This window comes from Haliotis rufescens, unplaced genomic scaffold (assembly GCF_023055435.1).
Source record: "Haliotis rufescens isolate VD_foot unplaced genomic scaffold, xgHalRufe1.0.p SCAF_1, whole genome shotgun sequence".
Taxonomy (NCBI): Eukaryota; Metazoa; Mollusca; class Gastropoda; order Lepetellida; family Haliotidae; genus Haliotis; species Haliotis rufescens.
The window spans coordinates 75528981-75553719 of NW_025963779.1; the positions used below are offsets into that span (position 1 = coordinate 75528981).

At 40.1% G+C, this 24739-nt stretch overlaps 1 protein-coding gene across 1 annotated transcript in view; it reads left to right on the top strand.

Annotated features, from left to right (window-relative positions):
- LOC124146821 (nonsense-mediated mRNA decay factor SMG5-like) overlaps positions 1 to 24739 on the top strand; it is a 79351-nt gene that overhangs the window by 41343 nt on the left and 13269 nt on the right. The window contains exons 21-22 of the mRNA XM_046517286.2: positions 20981 to 21040; positions 23985 to 24141. Coding sequence (XP_046373242.1) covers positions 20981 to 21040; positions 23985 to 24141 — 217 coding nt within the window. The remainder of the gene's footprint in view (positions 1 to 20980; positions 21041 to 23984; positions 24142 to 24739) is intronic.

The window sequence follows — 24739 nt, forward strand, 5'->3', positions numbered from 1 at the left end:
ATAGTATGCATAGGTAATTGTCTTTTGACTTTCTAAGTAATCAACAGGGGTCACACCCTTTGCATCCCAGAATACAGTGGCCATAACTTTCTTCATTGATCTTGAAGACTTGAATTTCTTTGGTGCCGGAGAAGTAGAATGGTTGTCATTCCATGGACTGACGTTTTGACTCGAGATCATAGTGGTAGACCAATGTTTCAGCACCCGTTGCTAATCTCTATTTGAATTTAACAAAATCCTCCTCAATTAGCTCTAAATTTTCTCTGGCTATGTCTTTCTTCCTTAAGATCAGAATTTATAACTTTGACACCCAACAAGCAAATATCTTATTCATCTGTAAATGTTCATGAATAATAGTTTCAATGGATTCCAGCCTTAAACATGGCAGCCCAAACTTTAACAGTGGAAAAGGTAGGGCACTTATCCCCATACACTTGTGACATGCGGTCATGAATTTCTTGGGGAGTACTTTCCTCTAAAGTCAAAAACTTTCTGTTTCCATTTAGACCCCCATCACGTTCAACTGGCTATCACTAATTATATAAATATCCTTAACAGACCAAATACATTTGCTATGAACTCCACAAACAATATACAAAATTGAACAGTTCCCTTTGTTATAGCCATAGTTGAAAGTTAGTCAGGCTTAGAACTTTTTGACCAGCCATTGTATGTCAACAGGATACCTGCGCTCCTTGGATTAACAAAGTAGTGAAAACGTACAAACTACACCACTGTAGGCTTTCATTCCCCATTAGCTGTCATGTACTGAGTTTACTGAAATAGTGCTGAAAGCAACTTTAATACATACACTTGTTACATGCTTTATATAGGATTTGTATATAAACTGACAGTGAGATGTTCACAGCAATGTTGACATTATGTTTTTTGAGCAAATACCTGCAAGAGTTAAGGTGTTTACAATACTACAGCTATGTTGTCTGGATACAATTTAGTGAAAGAAACTCCTGCTGTGGTCAATTAGTTTGTTGTGTATGGAATTCCATGCAATGTAGCCAATCGAGGAACAGCCACACTATCTCATCAGGAACATTATACAGGCACTGTCATTGTTCACGCCAGCTGCTCCAGTCTTAGCAGTGCAGATTATCCCAAGATAAAGACTGATCAACAAAGTGGAGGTCTTCATCACAACTTATCTATCACACACCCAAATGCTGTCAACAAAACTCTTCTGACTAATCGGTAGAGAGAAAAAACTGAAATTCCTATGTTGTGTCGGTTCGTTCTAAATATAATGTAAAATCATTGCTGAAAGAGTATTGAAATATTTCTTGTACAAGGTGATTTGGTGATATGGATTTATTGCAACACCAACTGTGAAGTATGGCCTACTGATGGCTTCCCATGCATGGAGGACATGTATGGTACATATACACAAAGAAAAAAGTCAAGCACACCCCTATTTCTGAACCGTGACAAATGGCAAAAATCATGGCATTGGATGACTGACCACAGAATAGAACAAACATTTGACAACAAATAAAGAAGATATTTGTGAGTTGTGATTGAAATTTACTGACAAAAACATCATGGTAACACAGATACTGTTTTTTACCTTAGACAATACCTAAAAAAAGTATGGAGCTGCAGGATTAAGTGAATGAGTTACGTTTGATGTTTCATGTGAAAATGTTCCTTAAAGTCTCTACTTGACATGACACGTGAAACAGATCAGTAGCGGGTATAACCTCCATGTGCCCAGCTGACACATTCCACCCTACGTTTCATGCCTCAAGTCAGACTTTGGATCTGTTGATGGGTCAACAACAACAACTCCTGATGCAATGCTGCTTCCAATTGGCGTAAATCTTGTACAGGAGAATCTCCTGCCTGTATGCGCTGCCCCAGAATATCCCAAACATGTTCAAGGGGGTTCAAATCTGGGCTCATTGCTGGCCAGGGCAGAGTCATTATTGCACTGGCCCTCATGTAGTCCACGACTGCATGCGAACAATGAGGCCTGGCATTGTCATCCATGTCCTGAGGTCGATTAGCAGTAGGTGGTTGTCAAAATGAGGAACGACGACTGGCCTCAAACGTCCTGGATGTACTGAGCCCCTGTTAAGTTGCCCCTTATGGTGACCAAATCCAACCTGGAATCATGAGAGATACACGCCCAAACCATTACCGAGCCCCCGCCTTATACAGTCGGTTTAATGTTCCTTGGGGCATAGGCCATGTTCCGGTGCCTCCAAACTCTCGTTCTTCTATCAGTGATGTGGAGCTAGACTAACATCTAGTCTCTGAAATGAACATATCGTACAGAAAAACCCAGTTGTTCAGTTATCTTAGTAAGAATATAATAAAAGGGAGCCCAGTGACTCTCTTCATTTCCTGATACTGCAGTAATCTAGACTTGCCAAACATTATAGACTTGCATGGACTGTATTTGATATATATTTGTATCAGGGTCTGTATGACAGACTAACGTGGAGCAGAAGGCGACTTTCGTCTGAAGGACGCTTTATGACTCGTCTAGCCCTCAGTCCTGCTACTTTCAGCCGGTTCCTGACGGTTCTGGTACTGAAACGATGATTGGGCAACCACAGCTGTTTCAGACAATCGAGTACTTGTTAAAAAGGGTTTTCTGCGTATGAGACGAAGAAGGTCCCTGTCTTCGCGATGTGTCGTCACAGGAAGTCTTCCGGATCTGGGATGGTCCTGTACATCACCGGTCTGAGCATGTTTCGTAAATGGCTTACAACAGTGTGATGATACTCCAAATTCCAACCAATGGCGTTATAAGACATTCCTGCATTATGCATGCCGATTATTTTCCTTCTTGTGGCGTTTGATAATCGCCTTTGTGCCATGGTCACACAATGTCATGGAATAACTGTTTAAAACCGAGCTTAAGAAAGCAATTTTAACGTTTGGATATACTGCTTTTTGAGATACGCGAGGGTAGCATGCTGCACGGGCATACCATGCATGGCACGTGAGCTTTCGTCACACATGACTGATTACATCATCTAGAGAAAACATAACTCTTCCCGCAATTATATCTTTCATGACTGTTACAAATATTGGGACCAAACAATAATGAAATATATTAGGGTGTGCTTAACCTTTTTCTTTGTGTATATATTGCCAATAGAGGATCAAAATGAAGGGGGAGACTTTGCTTATTGATAATGGGACACTGTTCTCGGTTGGCAAAGTTTGGAAGGTTTCTACTTTTTGTTAATGGATGTTATTGATGATGATAAAAAATTTTTATTTTGGATGATGATGATAGAGCGACAATTTTGATAATTAGAGCTCAAGCAACAGCATGTCAGGACAATAAAATGTTTTTAATTTATTCGAAACTTTTTTAAGATTGGACTAATATGTCCGTAATACAGACTCTGAAAGAAATATATCTTACACAGCCCATGCAAGTCTATGACAGTGGGCAAGTCTAGATTACTGCGAAAATGAAAAGAGTCTCTGGGCTAATTTAACAACTTTTTTTTTCAATAAGATGTGTTCATTTCAGAGACTAGATGTTAGTCTAAGACAAACTGAATCTATCTTCTTTTGGCATATGATGCAATGAAGTCAGCAGCTTCTCCTCCAGACACAAGATCATAACAGACATTTTGGCTCGAGCTTACATGTACTGCTAATTATCATCATTAACTTCAACCTCAGCTAATGTTATGTCAGACATTTTAGATTTTGATAGTGCCGTTTTTTGTGCAGTGTATGTCACACATTTCTTTTTTGTGAGAAGTTGAACATACACGTGATAAGTGTTGAAAACTTTGAGGCCAGCAGCTATCAGACAATATTCTTTAAAAAGTCATACTTGTTTCTAAAGAGAGAACATTTATGATGTTGTAAATTCTACCTAGTTTGGTTGAACAATAAATAACAAGTGTGTTATTGTGCCTGTAATCACTGGTGTAATTGCCAGTTGCTGATTGGTTCATTGGAGGGTTAGATTTTCCTACAGACCTTGAGTGTTTACTGCTGTTGAAGTGGCCACTATTACCGAATCTGGGCGGATCCAAACCTCGGAGATCTGGAAATAGCTGCAATATGGGCCTAATGGGTGGCTGGTAAATACACGCCATTGTCCGCCTCAAGTTCTGTTCAATTGTTTGCACTGATCCAATGGAACAATAATGTGTTAATGGAGAGATGCAGTCACTATTGAAACAATGCTGTGTTGACATCATTGTCAGTGTTCAAAAATCGTTTTGTCAAGCCAGTCTGTTGTCATTGTGTTTTGCTTGTGCTGTTGGTGGGATTATTTTTCCATAAATTCTTTATCTTTAATGTAAATGTGGTATTTTTTTGTCCAGTGCATCATGTCTAAGTGATAACATAATTGACTTGTTGGCAGTAGCTCTTAAGCACATCAGTCTAATTCCCTCAGGATCATGTTTGTTTTAATAGCACCATTATCAAATAAACACAGCCTATTAGTGTTATCAAAAATATACCGTAGTTAATTTGGTTTCATATCAGCGCTGATTATGTGCCGCTTGTTAATGATCCGTTAATGAGAAACACACCACAGTTGAAGCAGGTCTGGGTTCATCGGGAAGGGCTCTACCTGCTGTGGCGGCAAGTGTCTAGTGGATGTAGGTAGTGGTTAGAATTGTGTATTCCAGGACTGTGTAACATGGTAATAAATAAAGAATGCCACCAGTAGGACTGAGTAACCTTGGAATGTGAGTGCTGACCTTTACAGAGATTAAACACCTTGGATAGATGTGTTGCCACAAAATAGAGGCTGAGGGGATTCCGGAACACGGAATGAATGTGTTTCCAATCCCAGCCGATGGTGCTACACCTTGGCCAGATCTAAGGGCAGTGGGGAGAGAGGAACGCCAGTGCAGCCATTCATCAAGTCTTGAAGACAGACAGGCTCGGACTTATCTGTGATGAGAGATGGGAGCCGGATACCTCTGTAGTGTTTATATAGCTACAGGAGAGAAAGGCTTCATCTGCCTTGTTGTTATATAGCTTGGATAGAGTTACCCGCCTTCACTGCTGAGAGCTCCCCCTGGTGTCATAAGATCCCGGCCAGATAGCGCTATATCTACCAGTGCCAGCCCAACACTCAATAAATTGTAATTTTCAAACATATCTGTCAGCCAGGTCTCCTGGGAGACATTTACGAGATAAAGATTCCTTGTATTTTTGCCCAACTGTGTGCAGGGGCCTTTTGATCTTCATTGTCTGATCTGGCGGTAATCAAGGAACACGCTTCTCATAGAAATGATTACTTCTCCCAGACGAGGCCAAAAAAGTAATCTTGGTGATAATCACAGAAATGGACGTCTTTAATGACAGGAAGTTTGCCATCAATTGTAGGATTTTTCCTCCCCGAACATGCAGCATTGTGGGGTCCAATCAGGTAGACACTAGGTACATGCCTGGCTTGTGCAGACTTGGCGATAGTAACAGTCTGGCATCGGCCTGCACTCACGGTGGCCATCAGGGCAGACGGAAGACCAAATATCACACCCTTGATACAATAGTACCATAGTCACGTAGTCTGTCAGCACAAATGGGATCAGTTCTAGGCCAGGATTATCTGTAATTACATAAAAAGCCAGAAAATATCCTTGATATTATGAAGTGCAATTTTAACATAGAACTGTATAATGAGTACTTAGAATAAGGAGACTTGTTATCGATTGCTTGGTCCTGTTTCTATCATGGTTTGATATAGAACTACCTGAGTGATAGGCTATGTTTTCATGTTCAAATTCTGACTGAAACTCATTTATGAATTCAGAGGGAAAGATATGGTTAAAAGTGTCCAGTGGGCTGTAGAATAATGTATGAAGTAATGGTTACAATAGTACCTCTCAAGCTCGATGTTACTTCAAAGAGTGTGAGTTGCACATTTCTCATATGTGAGAAGTGCCCTTCGATGATCCAGATTAGAATTGGTCTTCAGCAATCCGTACTTGTCATAAGAGGTGACTTACAAGACTTGGTTGATACATGTCATTCTATCCCAGAAGCTCATGATGTCAATCACTGGTTTGTCTAGTCCATACTATTTACAGACTGCTGTCATATTGCTGGAATATTGCTACCATTTCATTCAAATAGACCCAAAGAATCAAGAATTACGAATTTTATTGTACAGAACACCCTCATAGGACAGAGGGAGTAAATATGATTGATAAGTGATATTCCTTGTGGAGTGCCTTGTTACAGATGAAAGGCGTTTTCTCCCTGAGTTTGAGGGATGAGCCTGCTGTGTTGTCCATAGGCGTGATAGAGCACTGATACCCCTGTGTGATGAGCAAGGGATGCGGAGTCTGCCACCTACATTACATGCATCGTTACCGCTTCCAGTAAATACCCATCCACCTTAACCTTATCTTATAATCTGTAATTGGAAACACTTTACTTGATAAGTCCCTTTTCCTTCTGCACAGTAATTTGAATGACTTCCCACCATTTTGGGTTGATTTGCCTCAAAGCCTGTTTGGGGATTTGTGTGTAATTAATGTACGGCTAATGTTTACATGCATCATTCTTATCTTGTAAATATTTGCATTTTATGTGAATAAACAAGTCTGAGAAGTGATATTTATATTTTCTCAAGGTTTTAAAATCCGGGGTCTGTAGGTAATACTAAGGGGTAAGAGGTTGTTAGCTGTTATCTTTATCACAGATTGTTGGGAAATTAAGCATTTCTTGCAGGGTCATTTATATGCTGAAGACTAATTATCAATTTAACCAAGTTATCATCAATTGCACCAGTGTCTAATTCTCCCCTGCAGGGTTCTCTCCCTTGTTCCCAGATTGCTCAGGTTAACTTCCTGTCAGGCAGACAACATAAACTCGGTAATTAAGTAGAGGGTGTAATCAGTAACATGCTGCCCCCTAGTGTTCAAACTGTTAACTAGAGCCAGCTGTTTCTACTGGCCAATTTATGTTAACATAATATGTGCATGTTGTGCTATAATTTGACACACATTGCCCAGATTAAGCACATTGCCCAGAAAGGAAAGGCCTCCAACAATCCTCGAGGGTCCTTGTGGATAGTTGCTGTTTTCAGGACTTTTGAAATGGCGTAATGGATGGAATTTTAAGTTAAGAATTCAAGTTAAACTCTCTTACCCGTGAAGGGTTTCCTGGAGGTCTACGCCAAACGTTTCAGAGTGTTATATGTCTCTTACAATTGTCCATTATTGCATCTTTCTTGACATCAAAAATGCCTTTTAATTTTTTGAATGAGTGAAACATGTTGTATAATTTACGTGAAAGATTAAATTATCCATCTGAATGTTTTGACATAAATAATTATAAATTGTTATTATTAGAAATAGAAGAGAGTAAAGGATTTTCCATTGGTGGGTTAAGAATGCATTGGAGCCACAGGATCCATAGCCATGGTTCTTTCTGTGGTTAATGTGTTATATACAACTTAAGAGAAGTAAAGTAATTCTTGTACTGTGTTTGTTTTGTTTTGCACTCAGCAATATTCCAGCTCTATGACGGTGGTCTAAATAATCGAGTCTGGACCAGACATTCCAGTGATTGACAGCATGAACATCGATCCACGCAATTGGGATCGATGACATGTATCAACCAAGTTAGTCGCCTTTTACGACAAGCATAGTGGCCTTTTACGACAAGTATGGGTTAATGAAGAGCTATTCTACCCCCATTTCCCTTGGCAAGAGAGTTAACTGACATTAAAAGTCCAGTTTCCACCCTTGCCAAACTTGGCTGGAATTCCTGGACTCGATCGTAGCGCCACCAGTGGTTATTACGAGTTATGTCCCTTCTAAGCCTCTCCTGTGGACCAATCAGATTCCATCACTTGCATTTGTTTCAAACAAAACGGTGGCGCCCAGTCAAGACAATCTGATCCATAATCAAGATCTATATTGTGATAAAACGGGTCTTAGATCAGGAAGTGCATCAAATCACTCAAGCACCTTGATTAAAAACATAAAAATGTTTGGAAAATATCTGTTGAAAACGAGTTGGCAGTGCACATGCTTTGCAAATCCTTCAATCGACCGAATTCTGCACAACAGTTTACGAACCGGATTTCGATTTCGTTGCACGATTTTGATTGGACTATGCATAGACTCGTTAGTCCAGTCAAAATCTAACTCCATAATACCAGCCTAGTTCGGCAAGGGTGGAAATTGACTTATATAGTCAGTTAACTCTCTTGCCTCGGGAATATGTTCTACCCCGGAATCTTCACGGGTCTCTTGTACTGTGAAGATCCAGGGTAGGATACGACTTCAGCAACCCATGCTTGCTGTAAAAGGAGACTATGCTTGTCGTGAGAGGCGACTAATGGGATCGTGCGGTCAGGCTCACTGACTTGGTTGATGCATGTCATCGATCCCAATTGCGTGGATTGATGCTCATATCAATCACTGGATTGTCTGGTCCAGACTTGATTATTTACAGTTCGCCGTCATATAGCTGGAATATTGCTGAGTGTGGCGTTAAACAACAAACAAACAAATAATGTTGACATATAATCATCTGTCACGCCATGGTGCTTCTTGTGTATTATTATAGTCCTTCCTTCTTTGCATGACAGATTAACTAATGTAGGATAAAAGAATTGGATTTTCTTTATCTTCTTTTATTAGTATATGAAAAATGTTTAAATTTGCAGCAATGTTATGTTTGCATAGTTATAAACTAAATATAAAGATCTAGACAGATGGATACGTGTACAGAATGTGCATGTCTTGACTCAAAACATATGGTTTCTTTCCTACATCTGCCGGGTACCCCTCTCACACCTTGTATTGGGGTGAGTGAGTTGGGTTTTAACAGTATTCCAGTTATATCGTGGCATGTCAGCTTAATGTAGGAGGAATGCCCGAAGTGTTGCAGGTCTCACGAGCACAGGTATGGTTCTGACAAACCTTGAAACATAATCGGAGCGAACCGGAATTCGAACCCACAATCATAGGTTTTTGGCGTGCCCAAGGGATGCAACTCTGCAAGAAAACTAGTTGCCTGTCAACATGGTATTACAAGACTGCAATGTTAATAGTGCCCCGATGTGTTTTGATTGCTTTTGCTAAATTGTTTACATTATTTTGTTTACCTTTGTGAAGTTGAAGAAATAGAAAGCCATGTCTTACCCATTAGTGGTAACTAATTTAGTACTGTTTGTAGCAAGGACCTGCACCATGACTGTGGATATTTTTATTTCATGAAGAAACAATGTATACAAAAGCTAGTCTAGCCAGCTCTAGTTAGCTCTTTTCCACCGACATCAGTATCAGGAAAATTATTTGTTTAATTTTGGAGGCGAGAAGAGTATTGTGTAATATAAGATTTCATAGACTAAATGTTAGTCTAGAAGCATACATACATACATACATACATACATACATACATACATACATACATACATACATACATACAAAAAGTCATACATACATACATACATACATACATACATACATACATACATCCAATAAGAAATATACACTATAGGCTATTATTAATTATTATGTATGTGTCTACAGACTGTGCTCATTGATTTGATGTTGGTTTTAGAAAGAATGTACAAAAATTGTTCTTTGCTGCGAAATGATTCAACGTTATTGTCATTTTGTATTACACCCACTCCAGATCATTTACCCCAGGAAACACTGATGAGCAAGAAATGAGGTGAACCATTTAAAGGTGTGTTAAAAAGGTTCTGTGTGTCAGGTCCTAAAGCAGCACTCCAGCTCCACTCCATGTTGCTGGGGGTTGCAGTTCCACTGGGGCAGTCAAGACCACTTGTGGCTTCCCCCTCTCCCCTCTCTCAGTTGGTGTCCTCTTACAATCACAACATGGCTTGTGTTAGTATACAGTCAACACTCTCTTCATTTCTCGCCTGATTCACACACCTCAACTCATGCCAGCTGTGGAGACTTCTTGCAGATGGAATTACATTCTTGGCCCTTGTGTGTCGAGCCTTCTCATTGGTGGAACCCCAAGTCCTGACTCCGCCTCCACCTTGATTATTGACAGATGCAGATGTTCAGGCAGTTCTCAAAGAAAATTGCCTTGACTGAATCAGTTTTCCCAAAGTGTTTCTAACTCTGAAACATTCTCCACCCTTGTTGGCTTGATGGACAACCCCAGCTGTTTATCTTGCACCTCAATATTGTCATGAATATTCATGAGGGCAACAACTTATGCAAATTGGTGCCTCGTCTGCCCTCCAATAAAACACGGGTAATGATTCTTTAAGTTGATTGGTTAATGCACTAACTAATGAGCTTTGTACAACTGTCCAGGATTCCGTATGCTTTTTAACCATGGAGTACATGGTTACTTTGAGAAGACATATTCCTGGAATTGGCTGGGTCTGTTGCTCATTTGCTGTAATAAGCTGTGCATTAGGGCAAGCTGTGCCGGCAGGGAATTGGCTGGCAGGTTTATGAAACACAACGTGACAAAGCCTCGCTCTGCTGATGAAGGGAGATGGATTCCAGAAGACCTAGGAGCCAGTGGCACACAAAACATACTCTCATGGAAGTATTGAAAGAAGAAAACCTTGGGATGTGACTGAGATCCTCTAATGCTTTGTTGGGTTTCGATTCCAATTCCTCTATCATTCTTCACTTTCATATCAGGTCTTTTTCTGGGAGTATGTTCCTGTCATCCGAGAAATAAACAAATGCTTTTTTTCCCATAAGGCAAGTGTAGTGCTCAGTTTTTCCTAAAGGATCTCCATATTTCTGCTTATGCCAGGAAATATTTATGTGGCAATTTTGTGTATGGTTTTTACTGTTCAACTCTCCTTTCTGTGAGAAGTTTCTGACAGTAACAGTTGATAGTGTTAATTGAGCCAAACATCAGGAACATTGTCAGGGCATATCTCCCTCTTCACTCAAGCCAAATTCCATCCTAATCTCGCCCACCCTGATGGCACGACTTGAACTGAAACTGAAACCTTTTGTAGCATTGTTCATAAAGCAAAACATCAACAATTAAGTAGAAAGGTGGCTATTTTCACATGAAAAGAACAATTGGACAAGGGCAGCTTAGTAATGTCTTCTTGACATAGGGCACTTGTAACAATGGTCGGCGGAAATATGAAACCAGGGGAGATAATCACATTCCATACACAAGTATGTAAACACAGACTCCAAACACTTTCACTCATCGACTGGTAGTGGTGGGCTGCAGTGGTGGGGCTGGGGAGGGGGGTTGGGAGGGGGGACACACCTGATGGGGGCCTGGTGAGGAGAGGGGTGGGGTTGGTCTGGCAAGAGAATGGGGAGGGGTGGGGTGGGGATGGTCTGGCAAGAGAATGGGGAGGGGTGGGGTCGGGGTGGTCTGTCAAGAGAATGGGGAGGGGTGGTCTGTCAAGAGAATGGGGAGGGGTGGGGTCGGGGTGGTCTGTCAAGAGAATGGGGAGGGGTGGGGTCGGGGTGGTGTGGCACCGGAAGGGGAGGTGTTGTTTGAACATATCAGGCAGTGCTACTTCACCTTTTAACATTTGCTTCAGGGATTAGTGTTTGGTGTCATTCCATTGTTATATTTTCACGGATTGGTTTTGACACTGTTATTGTTGTGGTGTTTGTATTAGAGTGACAAATGTAGATTGGATTAGGTAGCTGGAGAGAAAAGTATTGCCAGCCATTTTTGTGATTGTTCCATGGTTTAACCTATTGCTTATGACCATATATCAGCCAGTGGAATGTGGAATTTTAATAATGCACGTATTCACATGCTGATGGTCACAACTGATACTCGGATGATTGATGATTGAAAAAAGCTCTCACTTAGAATGGTAATAGGACAATTTTCCAATTCAGTGCAGTAGATGTGTGGGTGGGTGTAGTGCAGTGTTTTGTACTGGAATACATAATTAATAAGAGCAATATCATGAATGTTCCTGCTGTGACAGGAAGGGTTTGTTTTACACAGGACGGTCCCCACTGATAACCTTCTTATCATAAACACAGATTATTGCAAGAAACAGAACACCAGCATAATAGACAATCAGCAGATTTATAAACGTTACCACCTGTCATTTCCATGACATCTAGATACTCTTCAGCCCTCCCTCCAGCTCTGTCTACTATCATTGCTCTGGTCCCTCACCCCTGTCCAGATCTGTGTTGAGTCGAACACATATCCTGGAATAATCTCAACATCTTCTTCTGCAATGTCTCCATGTCTCTGTGTGGAGAGAGCAATATGCTCCCAATTAGCTGTGGTAATGGTGACAAGAGGTATCAGTGACAGTGAGTGATACTGCCAGAGTCCTGCCTTCCTTCACTCCCTCATTGTGCTGGCTGTATTAACCTAGATGATTTTATCACTTGTAAGCAGATCCCCTTTCTCCAGTGACAGGAGATGGGGGACTAATTAAACATGTTCTCTGCCCTGGTGGCATTCCACTCGCTGGATTCCAGTCATAATTCACATTGATTGTGGAGGAGGAGGAGTCAGCAGCAGAAGCAGCAGATGGATCTGGCCCACTGAGGAGTCAGGGATACCTACATCAGGTGCACTGCCCTCTGACAGATGATGGAAGCAGCTTCGAATACAGTAAACTACGGTTATAACGAACGCAAAGGGACCACTCATTTTAGATTGTTACAACTGTAGTTCGTTATTAGCATATATACAGCCTATATACAGCAAATAGCTGGGACAAAAAAAACAAGTTTGTTATATCTGTCAGTTTGTTTTAAGCGTGTTCGTTGTAAACGAAGTTTACTGTACTTTGCAGATCCTGTAGTGTGTCAGTGTCACGTATTGCTGGGAGTATATGGTCCTACCTAGTACCTATAGTGTTCATTGATCAGCAAGCAGGGTGGTCGCCATGTTTTATATGCATAGCAGGATTTGATTTTTGTCATTCTTAGTCAAAGCTTTTTGTACCTCAGAGGTCGTCTTGTTAATGTGTACTAACGTGACTAAGACCTAACAGGTGTAATCTGTTGATGAAGACTTAATCTGTACATGAAGCACTGAAGATAAAGTGCTAGAATTAGCTAAGAAGAGATTAGTGTCTTGCCCTAAGGTTGAAATAGAAACTAAGGAAATGAGATAATAGCTCCACTGTTTGAACACTGAAAATGTCTGTTCCTTATTACCACAATTACTGAGTCGGATTTTATTAATAGACTTAATGTAGAATCCCAATATTTGAGGTATTCAAGTTCAGTAGAGTTATAGCACACAATAGTTTGTGCCATTGACAGTGTCACAAATCCTCAAGCCCTGAGAAGCAAATACAGTAAAGTTTAGTGGTAGACGACTTGTCAAGTTAAAAACTTCAAAACTAAGCACTAGCTAATTTTTGTTTATTTGATTGTCTAGAAAGTTGAAATGTTTTGATTAAAGACTGGATCATAATTAAATCAACATCCTAAAAAGTTTTTAAAATGTTTGAGTTTGTCTCCCAGCATTTAAAGCCTGCCTGACCTACTCTGGAGTAATCATTTCCTGCAACTAAATTGTAACTATCTATTCTGTGTACGCAAACCTATGCAAACTATTGCTGATAACAACTCTGCTAATGGATCCAAGATTCCAAAGATTGTTAGATAATTATTGTTTGAGATTGAAGTTAAGGGAGCATGACTGAAGCAGTAATGAAACCCATGTGGATGGAAGCTAGGTATATCTGGCTACAGCACCTGCAGATGTGCACACTCACACTCACTGCTGGAGCTGTACACAATTAGAGTGATGGAGAGACGTCATTGCCATCATCATTAAGATACCTGGAATATTCCAGACCAATCCCTTCCCTCATCAAAGTGAATAGTCCATGCTGACAGACTCCTCTAGATACAAACTCTCTTGAATTAAGACTTCCAAACTGTTTGTTAATTATGCAGATGGAAGGCAGCTAAGGTTACTGTTTGAAGTTGTCAGAGTGTGCTTGCCAGGATGACGGGGTACCGTGATCAACTTTAATCATGGTATATAGCAGTGAGACGGGACTGACTAGATGCCAGAGCAGATCTCTGGATATCTAGCACAACGGGATCAGCTTGCCTGCTCACCTGTATGAACACATTGTTAATCATGGTGTGGTGGAAAATATTTGCCTTCTGAAAGTTTGCCATGCAGATTATTGGCTACACCTGTGATAGGTCCTGATTCCTGATAAAAGTTAAGGATATTTGGTTACATATTGGCTTGCATGCAGTTTCCCATTGCTTCTGCAGGGAAATGTATACATGGAATATGAAGAAAGGATATTTTCACTGTACCCTGGACAAAGGATCACAAATTGGATGGATCTTCAAAAGACTGATGTGTTTGTTCAGTTGGATGAAAAACATGTGACTGTTTATGAGTTGTATATATCTCTCATTTCTTTTATAAAATACCTGTGGGTGTTCCAGGTTAGAATAGGTCCCCAACAACCTATGCTGGTCGTAAGAGGTGACTTAATGCATCAGGTGGTCAGACTTGGTAAATTCGTTAATGGCATGTCATCTTACCTGATACCGTGGATCGTTGTTGAAAGTATCAATCACTAGGTTGTCTGGTCCAGACTCGATTATAAGGAATGAAATGATTTGCTATCATATTCAGATATGCTGACAATGAATGATTTACCATCACTGCTAAACTTAACAATCAGTACATAAGCAGTCTCATTTTTTCCCAAAACAAATCCATCACATTTTGTCTCCTTTGTTCTTCTATTGATGTCTTAGAACTTTAAAAAAAACAGCTGTATGTAGTCCAGAATCTAATGATATATGTTACAGATGCTCTTAATCCATCAACAGTGACTCGCACCTAGATTTGTTCATCCTTTCTTAAAAGCAGTCATCTTTTGGTAATTTTAGATAGTCAGTAGTTGAATTATTTCTGATACATCCTGATACGTCTCCAGTCACTTCCTTGACGTAAGGCTGCACAATTTTAATCATGACTGCAATCAAAACAGGAAGAATTGTCATTCCGGATTGCACATGACATGAAAGGCAAATATAAGTCGTCTATTATCTGCAATATTTCCCCAAGCCTGTTTCTTTCAAGTTTGGCTCGTCCATAAAAATGATGACAATCTTGTCTCTTTAAAATTCATGAAGGCTGTTTTTAACCCTGTGCCATTAGTCTTGTCTGTAAGTTCAAGGTCACCACAGTGTAATGCTATTCTCCTGAAACCACTAAGACTCCCCAATCTCCCGCCTTTCTGATTATCTTATAATCTTGTGTAAGCACATCTCTTTGTTTGTTCTTCTTGCTGCAGATTTTTGCTCTATTACATTTTGGTTGTCAGAAGATCACAGAGTTTAATACCCAGGTTGTCGGCAGTTCTGGTGCCCTGAGAATTGATTATAATCCAGATCCCTCCCAATGTCTCCTCTCAGTTTAATAAAGCCTAAGCCATCTTTGATAACTTCTTTTTATCACTTCCCCACTGATCTTTGCCGGTCTAGATTTCCAGAAATAACAATCAAACAAAAAGCCCTCCATGTACATTTGGGGTTGAGAGAGTGAAATATTGCATATCTGAACGAGATTAGGCGAGGGGGAAAAATACATGGAAAAACATTCCTGTGTGTCAGGTCTCCACAAGCCAAAGCAAAACAAATAATTCTGAGATTGCACTTGCAAGCACTAGGTTATATTTACTGAATATAATATGTCTGTGTTTCCATAACTCTTGCCAATATTTGGTGCTTCCATATGGCGGTATGGGGGAGTGTTACTGATAAAATCTTACTTCAGATTACTGCTGCACTTAATGATTTTGTGCGTAATTTCATTCAGTGATTATTGGATTGGTTAAGACCAGTTCACTTCAAATTAGGTAATGACAATTTAATCAATAATGACTTAATGATTTATTTTTCAATTTGTTTTGTGGAATTTGATTGGTTGGAACATATTTTATTGACGAATGTGATGGTATTGGATTAGCCTGCAGCCAAAGACCTGTGCATTACACACAAACATCTTTGTTTTACGTGACACACTTTAGTGCTTCAAGGGGAGGTCGGGTAGCCTAGTGGTTAAAGCGTTCGCTCGTCACGCCAAAGACCCGGGTTCAATTCCCGACATGTGTACAATGTGTGAAGCCCATTTCTGGTGTCCCCCGTTGTAATATTGCTGGAATATTGCTAAAAGCAGCGTAAAACCATACTCACTCACCCTAGGGGCGGTCGGGTAGCCTAGTGTTTAAAGTGTTCACTCGTCACGCCAAAGACCCTGGTTCAATTCCCGCCAGGGTACAATGTGTGAAGCCCATTTCTGGTGTCCCCCTATTGCTAAAAGCGGTGTAAGACCATACTCATTCACTCACTATAGTGCTTCCAGTACTCACACTGGACGCAGAATAAGAAACATTCTGCATCCCAAGGGACGCACAATAATATTCATTTTACCTACAGCGCATAAGGTACAGTTATGGGTGTCAATGATTCATTCCAGTAATTATACATTACACTACACAATCATTACTTTACAGGACCCTCATTTTGCCTGCTAGGACCCTTAAAATTAATTGTTTGGGGTCCCCTGGACCTCCACTTTTCTAAGTCAAGGTTAAACTCTGAAACATGATGATAATGATTGCAGGCAACACTTGCTGTCACCATGTCTTTTCACCTTCATATGAAATAGCTTTGACATTGGACCAACCATTTGATATTCTGTGTTGGGGCTGGAATGTTTTAAAAAAACAAAAACAATTGTTTCTGAAAATAATGTCTACTCAGGGTTTGCAACCCCCTCACCCCCCAAAAAAAATTAGAATTGCAATTGTTCAATGTATAGCTCCTTCTTTCATAGAATGAAATTCTAATGGGTGCTACTGGTAGTGCTTACCCTTTGTGTGAACACCTGGTGTCACACTGATTTTCAGTGATCCATCCATATTATTTTCACCACTATTTTGACTGTTACGCCCAAAGGAATCTGTTTTAGCAGATGATTGAGACTGATTATTCTCAGGCATTTACAGTTTATGTATATTGCATGCCTTGAAGCATTGAGAAAATTTTTTTAACAAAAGAAACGCCCCAAAATGTGGTTCATATATCCAAGCATGATAGGATACATTTACAGTTAAAAGGGGCGGTCGGGTAGCCTAGTGGTTAAAGTGTTTGGTCGTCATGCCGAAGACCCAGGTTCGATTCCCGACATGGGTACAATGTGTGAAGCCCATTTCTGGTGTCCCCCGCCAGGATATTGCGGGAATATTGCTAAAAGTGACGTAAAAACCATACTGACTCACTCACCACTGTTATAGGGATTATTCCTATTTTCTATTTTTGAAGTATGAGCTCTGTTTTATCCTGAAAGTAAAATTAAAACATCTCTGTTGTCGGTATCAATTCCTTTAAGCAGATAAGTATGGAATATGACTTCAGATATGTATTTCAGTTGATAAATGTCATGTTACTAAGTCTTGTTCATATCTTTTAAGAGTCACCTCATCGTTTGCCGAAAAAGTATCAGAAATACTCTTTTGAACAATATTTTGTTTTCATTGGTTCCGTCATACACAGGTGATATTCTTCAGCCTTCTAAGAACAGTTGAGCCCATTGAACTAGCTTGTCTGTTAGTTTGGATATTCTGGAAGGAAAGTGCTTTATCAGGGTGTCATCTAGATGTTCGCAGAGGTCAGTCTTCAGTCCCTGCACGACCGCAAATGTTTGTAAAAATTCCAAAAATAGTGGAAATGAAAATTTCCCCAATTCATCTTGTCATTATTGCCAATTTTTTATCTGTGCAAAGATGACTTGTAACTCACTGATAACACCGAGCAAAAGGTTTTGATACTTATTTTTGTAGAAATAAATGCAATGTGTAGATCATACTGGATTGAAGAAGATAAGGGCTTTAAAAATTCCAATCTCTTTACATAATAGTGCTTCTGAGTGTACTCAGTTGAAAAGGTTTAAGTCCCTGTTCAAGTTCATGTTAACTTCTGTCTAAAGACACTGACAAGATGGTGAGAGAATGATGTTTGCCTTCATGTCCATGAGACAGACAAACTAGCATGCCAGTGTTAATTATATCATATCATGTCAGCAACAGACCAATGTCTTGATCGTGAATAATCCACACTTAGGATCATATCTGGTAAAAAAATATGGCCTTGTTGAAAGCAGGAATCGTTGGCGCTCCAGTGAGTGTGTGGGCTGCCCTGAAGTTCACTGCGGTTGCATCCGACATGTTCCAAGTGTATCTGTCTCCCCAGCCTCTTCTCTTGCCATAGCTAGGCACAGCAGTTTATCTGGCAAATTTACAAAGGTCCTGAGTTGGTATTTTGCTGCTTGTGGAGTAGGGAGCTATCTTCCCCTGAGGAGATAAGCTATCTCAGCAACTGTACCTGTCAGTCAGACTGGGGAGCGAGCAGGAGGAAAATAATGTGTTCTGGGCTGAAAGTGTTCTCCTATCCTACCAACAGCCAAGATGTAATGTTGATGGTGATGTTGCTGATATACTCAAGTGTCCAAGCCTGGGTGTCTGCATTACTGACGTGGCTCCTCCAGTTGGTCATGAGTCAGGGAAGGTAGCTGATGTATGTTTATGATGATAATGAGGACATGAGTGACTGACAGTGTTACGGTGATGAGTTTTTGTTGATAGTGGATTTGTTTGGTTGAAGGTAATATGTTACGATACATGCTATGATAGGGGTTATTTTTGTGGGAAATCCAGGCAACATTTAGCCAATTACTCATTTAGTACATCCCATTTTGATGGTGTGTCAGAAGCGTTTTATTCAGACCCAATCATTCTCATCTTACAGCCTTTGTGTGAGATGTGTTTATTGCTGGATGATGCGGGAGCACTGAGGTGAAGTTATTGCAAAAATTAAAACTGCTGATGCAGCAGAACTGTGCCATACATTCTTCCCATTATTAAAAATACACACAATTCCACCAAATTTTGATCTGTCAAGCTGATTATGGATATTAAAGAAATTGCCCCCCTTGTATAGCCATCACACATACTTACTGCACCTGAGTTGCATATCAGACAATGCGAGTGTTGACAAACACCATGCATATTGGCTTATCTGCACATCTAGATGAGGGTCGTGTAGGGGAAGCGACTTGTCAGTGTTGACAGATGACGGGCTATCACAGATTACATGATAGCTCTGATAGAGGGGCTGATTGTGACAAAAAATACTCTTTTTCCATTTGGTGATCAGGCTTGAGAAAGTATTGTTGACAAATTGCTGAAACATGCACCAAGAGATAAATGGGTTGGCAGTCCTTGATTTTTGTGATGTACAAGAATAAAGTGGTGTTTGTCTTCGAGTGTATTGTTGTTATGTTCAGTTTGTAGTGTGGTTTATGTCTGTTTATTACTGAGTGGACCTAGGAGGGGATGCACTGACAGCCTTGTACTGTGGTCTTCATGTGTTTGGGTTTGTTAAAGGCTTTGGTCATCTAGTCATATCGCTTGTAACAAAGCCTTCACCTTCAGATTAGAGATACTACAGAGATATATATCGGGACCTGCTCAGAGGCTGATATTCGGCCCTAAGCCTGCCACAAATGACAGTAAAATTTCCCAATGTTAATTGAAAGTTTCCCAATTCTTCATAATTAAAAAAAATTAGAACATTAAAATAATCCAATTTTGACCAATATCATGGTTTTGTACCCAATTTGCCTGCCAAATGCTTTTAGTTTGAAATCCAAGATAAATATGTATTAAATACAACGAAAACTCTTATATTTGAACAGCATCACACGGAACATCAGTTGATGGTGTTTATGGAAGTTTCTCTGAATATAAAAACATAATTGATTTTGTATGGAAGTTTAAAGAAATATTTTAAATATAGAAAACAGAATTATAGATACATATGCATTTATTTTACATTATGTATGTCAGGTTCTGATTGGCTGAGACCCATTCTGTTATTTTCAATGTACCCCCTAACATGTAAGGTACATTTCTTATGTTCCCTGCTTGAATTGCCAAACTCTTGGCATCACATTTGCAACATACCAACCACAGTTTTGTATCTTGAATTAATTATGTAAGATGCCATTCTCCAGATATTTATAATATTTTCCGAATGAACTAGATCTAGGGTGAATAACTCTTTGGTTTTTCTGTTGTCTGCTATTTTTCGATAAATGCGCAAAATGAATACAGTGGATAAATGCCCTTGGGCTCGGGGAACATAAACTAACATAGAGGATACGTCAACCAATGGCCCCCTCGAGACAGATGGACAAAGTATAGTGCATCACTTAAGCATGCCATGAGGAGATTGCCAAAATTCATTGTCAAAAGTGTTTAAACAATCATACATGGTATGAAAGTATTAGGGGCATGGTTTTTTGGCTCACTCTGGATGTACACATGTCTGTATTCTAAGGCAGATTTGGTCTGCAATATCTCATGCTGGTGGTCAGACCTATTTATGTTTATCGGTACCAATACCAATATGTGTGAAAATGTCATTGACATATTGTACGATTTGTTTTGCTTGTTAGTTTTTTTGCTCTGCTCTGGTCGCTATTCAAGCTATATGACGGCGGTTTGTAAATAATCAAATCTTGACCAGACAATTTGGTGATTGACATGATCATAGATCAATGCAATGCTCTAACATGCATCATCCACATCAGTGAGTAGACTCGATTATTTACAGACCGCCATCATATAGCTGGAATATTACTGAGTGCGGCATTAAACAAACAATGTCAGTGAGTCTGACAACCTGATCCCATTTAATAGTCATCCCTTAGGACAAGCAGGGGTCTTCACTGGTGTGTGGTGTACAACCTATGTTGTGTCAGTATTGGTTGTTGCTAATGCTGTCATTTGTGTGTCATAATTGTGCTCATGCTGCTAGTGACTGGTTTGCCGTGTCCAGACTTGATTATTTACAAGGCATTGTGATATATTGGGATATTGACCAAGTTTCAAACAAAATTCCCTCCCTCACGAATATGCATTATGGACTTTCTGAATTACAAAGTTGAAGGTGGTAGAGACCTGATATTTGTTACAACTGTAAAGTACATGTGTCTGTATCTGTTCCAGAGAGATGCAGAAAGCCGACGCAACCAACTGATGAGAGACATGGCTCAGCTGAGGCTTCAGGTATGTCTGCAGAGTTGATGGGGATGAATACAATAAGTACCACCTCTAGCTCAACACTAGTTCAAGTGCAGCTCTTGTCCATCTGTAGCTAATGTCTAGCCACCACTTGAGAGGAGATGATATGGATATCCTTATAGCGGTAGTGATTTGAAAGTGGCTTGAGTGACCTTCATGTAAGTTCAAGGTCACAGTGAAGGTTATGCTTAAAATATGTTCACCACGTTCAGGAACATGCCTTTTCCTGCACATATTTTTGGAATTTTTTCAAGTTGTTGTTATATTTTGATGACAGCCTTATGATAACGGTAGTATGTCACAGTGACATTCTTCCTGTGAGTAGCACATTGAATTCCACCTTGAGTATCCTGCTGCTGTAGAGCCGTTAGGAATGTCCTTGAGAAACTTGTGTTTCATTGTAATAGTCACATTCACTCCCAGGGTCATACACTAAAAACTGTATGATGTTCAAGATAACTTACGAAGTGTTTCCTGTAGTCAGATGAAATTTGGGACATCTAGTCCAAAAGGGGTGGTATTGAAGTGGTAAAGTTTTCCTGTACCTTCATCTGAGGTTAGATCAGTGCAGAGGTTTTTTCGATTTTTGACTCCTTTCTGTTCTGAACCAAGCCAGAGGTATCACCTATGTTTTCAACAAGTAATGACCAAGCATATTATTACTTTATTTTGAAGGTCAAGGTCATTAATGTCTTATGAAGGAAGATGGAGGCATGGGATTTTCTATATGATTCAGTGACAGTTAAGAAGGCGGTGAATTAATGAAGGCAGTCACCGAGTTCATAGAGTTGAAGGATAAAGCTTGCTTGATATAAATGTTACTGGCACCTATACTGAAATGCTGTATTGAAAGAGTAAAGAAGGTGAAATCCTTAAGTCAGCTGTGTCTTCATGGGGTTTCTGTTTTAAAGATGTAATGCATTGGGAGGTATTTTCACAAAGTGGAAGTGATGTTATAAAACAGGAAGTGCTAGCTAGAAGCAATGGACTGACTGTTTAAGATCATCTTGCTTTATGGTTTTCTCAAACCGGTAATCATGGTATAAATAGATTTAAACCAAAGTGCATCTAACTTTCATATTAAGTCAGCTAGAAGAATAGGACTTACTGTTTAAGAGTACAGTATGTATGTGTTTTTCCCAACCAGAACTGATATCCTTAAGCCAGAAGTGCAAACCAGACATTATGTCATAAGGCAGGAAGTGATGTGATCAGACCAAAACTGCATATCAGTTTCTCTGTTTGGTTAGAGAGAGGAGTGGGACCTTCAGGTTGTAGGTCAAGTGCTTTTATCACCATAAGTAATGTCAGGTAATACATGTAGTTTCCTCTATGTTAGCTAGAGGGACTTTAATCGGGTTGGAGATTGTAGTTGGTATGTATTTCCCCCACTGAAGGTAATGATGTCACACCGGAAATACTAGGTATGTGGTGACGCCTGGGGCCTTCTGGAAATGGGGTACTTCTGTTTTTTGCAAGTACTTAAGTACAGATTTTGAAAAATATTTATTTGTCTGCCATATGACAAACAACGCTTTCATCTTCTGAACAATTATTTCTGATATATCTGTAAAGCCAAAATTGATTTGGTCTTGAGGAATCTTGCTCAAATTGTGTCTGATATCTATGGTCAAGTCATAGCTTGAAACAATAAGCTTAAACACCTCTGTGTTCAGTGAGTTGCATACTCCAATGATTATGTTGTGGCCCTTAAAACAGTGTAATCTTTGACCTATAAACGTTTCCAATGAAACATGACCTTATTTACTTGAGCATATTCTGCTGTAGAATATGTTAAATTCATGCAAATAATCATTATTCTGGAGGTGCTTGTTGAAGTATTGGAACTAACCTATGTTACTGTGGTAGATAGTAGTTGATATATATGTTGATATATTTGATGATAATGTTTGTTTGTTTACTTTACTTGATCATGTGACAAGGTGTCAATTGTCACAGTAGTTTGAGAGCCGGCTTTCAACACAGTGTTGTACCGCCTGATACGGGACACCTGTCAGTCAACGGGTTCAGAGAAAGGTTGTGTGTTACATTGTTTTTAAGTGACAAAGTAGGTGTTGATGAGGGTTGCTGTACATGTCATCAGTCAGGAATGACAAGTGTTTCAACTTCTGGACTGATATTTATTGCATTTGCGGGTCTTATGACCAGGTAATAGGAATATGTAGTTCATCGAAATATGCAAGGCTTAACATTAAATGATTTGTTGTTGTGTACAGGTTTGTAAAGGCAAATGTCTTCAAAGATCCAACCATGATGTAATGTGGGTTGATGCATTTCAAATTTTTAAAAAGAAATTAGACAGTATACAAAAATTAAGTGTTTGGAATATGAAGAAGGATGTTGTTTTGAATATACTGATGATGTATTGTTGAATATACTAAAGGATTTTGTTTTGAATATACTGATGGTTGTTGTGTTGAATAAACTGATGTGTTGAATATACTGAAGGATGTTGTGTTGAATAAACTGATGGTTGTGTTGAATATACTGAAGGATGTTGTGTTGAATATACTGAAGGATGTTGTGTTGAATATACTGATGGTTGTTGTGTTGAATATACTGAAGGATGTTGTGTTGAATATACTGAAGGATGTTGTGTTGAATATACGGAAGGATGTTGTATTGGGTAGTGTGATGGATGATATGCTGACTGGTGTTGTATTGGGTATGCTGATGGTTGTTTTGGATATGCTGATGGTTGTTGTATGGGGTATGCTGATGATTGTTTTGGATATGCTGACTGTTGTTGTTGTATGGGGTATGCTGATGGTTGTTGTATTGGATATGCTGATGGTTGTTGTATTGGATATGCTGATGGTTGTATTGGATATGCTGATGGATGTTTTGGTTAGCTGATTGTTATTGTATTGGGTACTGTGATGGATGATATGCTGATGGTTGTTGTCAGGCTGAGGTGAGCCAGCTGGAAGGGTCCCTACAGGAGTCAGAGCAGCCCATGTTCCCTCCGTACCTGATCACCGACACTTCCGCCCTGTGCTCCTCTCTCCCACTCGTCAAACAGCTCATCCTCAGTGCCAGGGGCATCATGGTCATCCCTCTCTCAGGTAGGTCCACAACCTTTAAGCCAGTCTGCTGCCGTGGGAGCTTTGTATATGACGACCTATCAACCAGCCTGCTGCCGTGTGTGGGGCTCAGTACTTCGTATATGACGACCTGTTAGCCAGCCTGCTGCCTTGTTTGGGGCTCAGTACTTTGTATATGACGACCTATCAACCAGCCTGCTGCCATGTGTGGGGCTCAGTACTTTGTATATGACGACCTGTTAGCCAGCCTGCTGCAGTGTGCAGGGCTCAGTACTTTGTATATGACGACCTGTTAGCCAGCCTGCTGCCATGTGCGGGGCTCAGTACTTTGTATATGACGACCTGTTAGCCAGCCTGCTGCCGTGTGCAGGGCTCAGTACTTTGTATATGACGACCTGTTAGCCAGCCTGCTGCCATGTTACGGACTCAGTACTTTGTATATGACGACCTGTTAGCCAGCCTGCTGCCGTGTTACGGACTCAGTACTTTGTATATGACGACCTGTTAGCCAGCCTGCTGCCATGTTACGGACTCAGTACTTTGTATATGACGACCTGTTAGCCAGCCTGCTGCCGTGTTACGGACTCAGTACTTTGTATATGACGACCTGTTAGCCAGC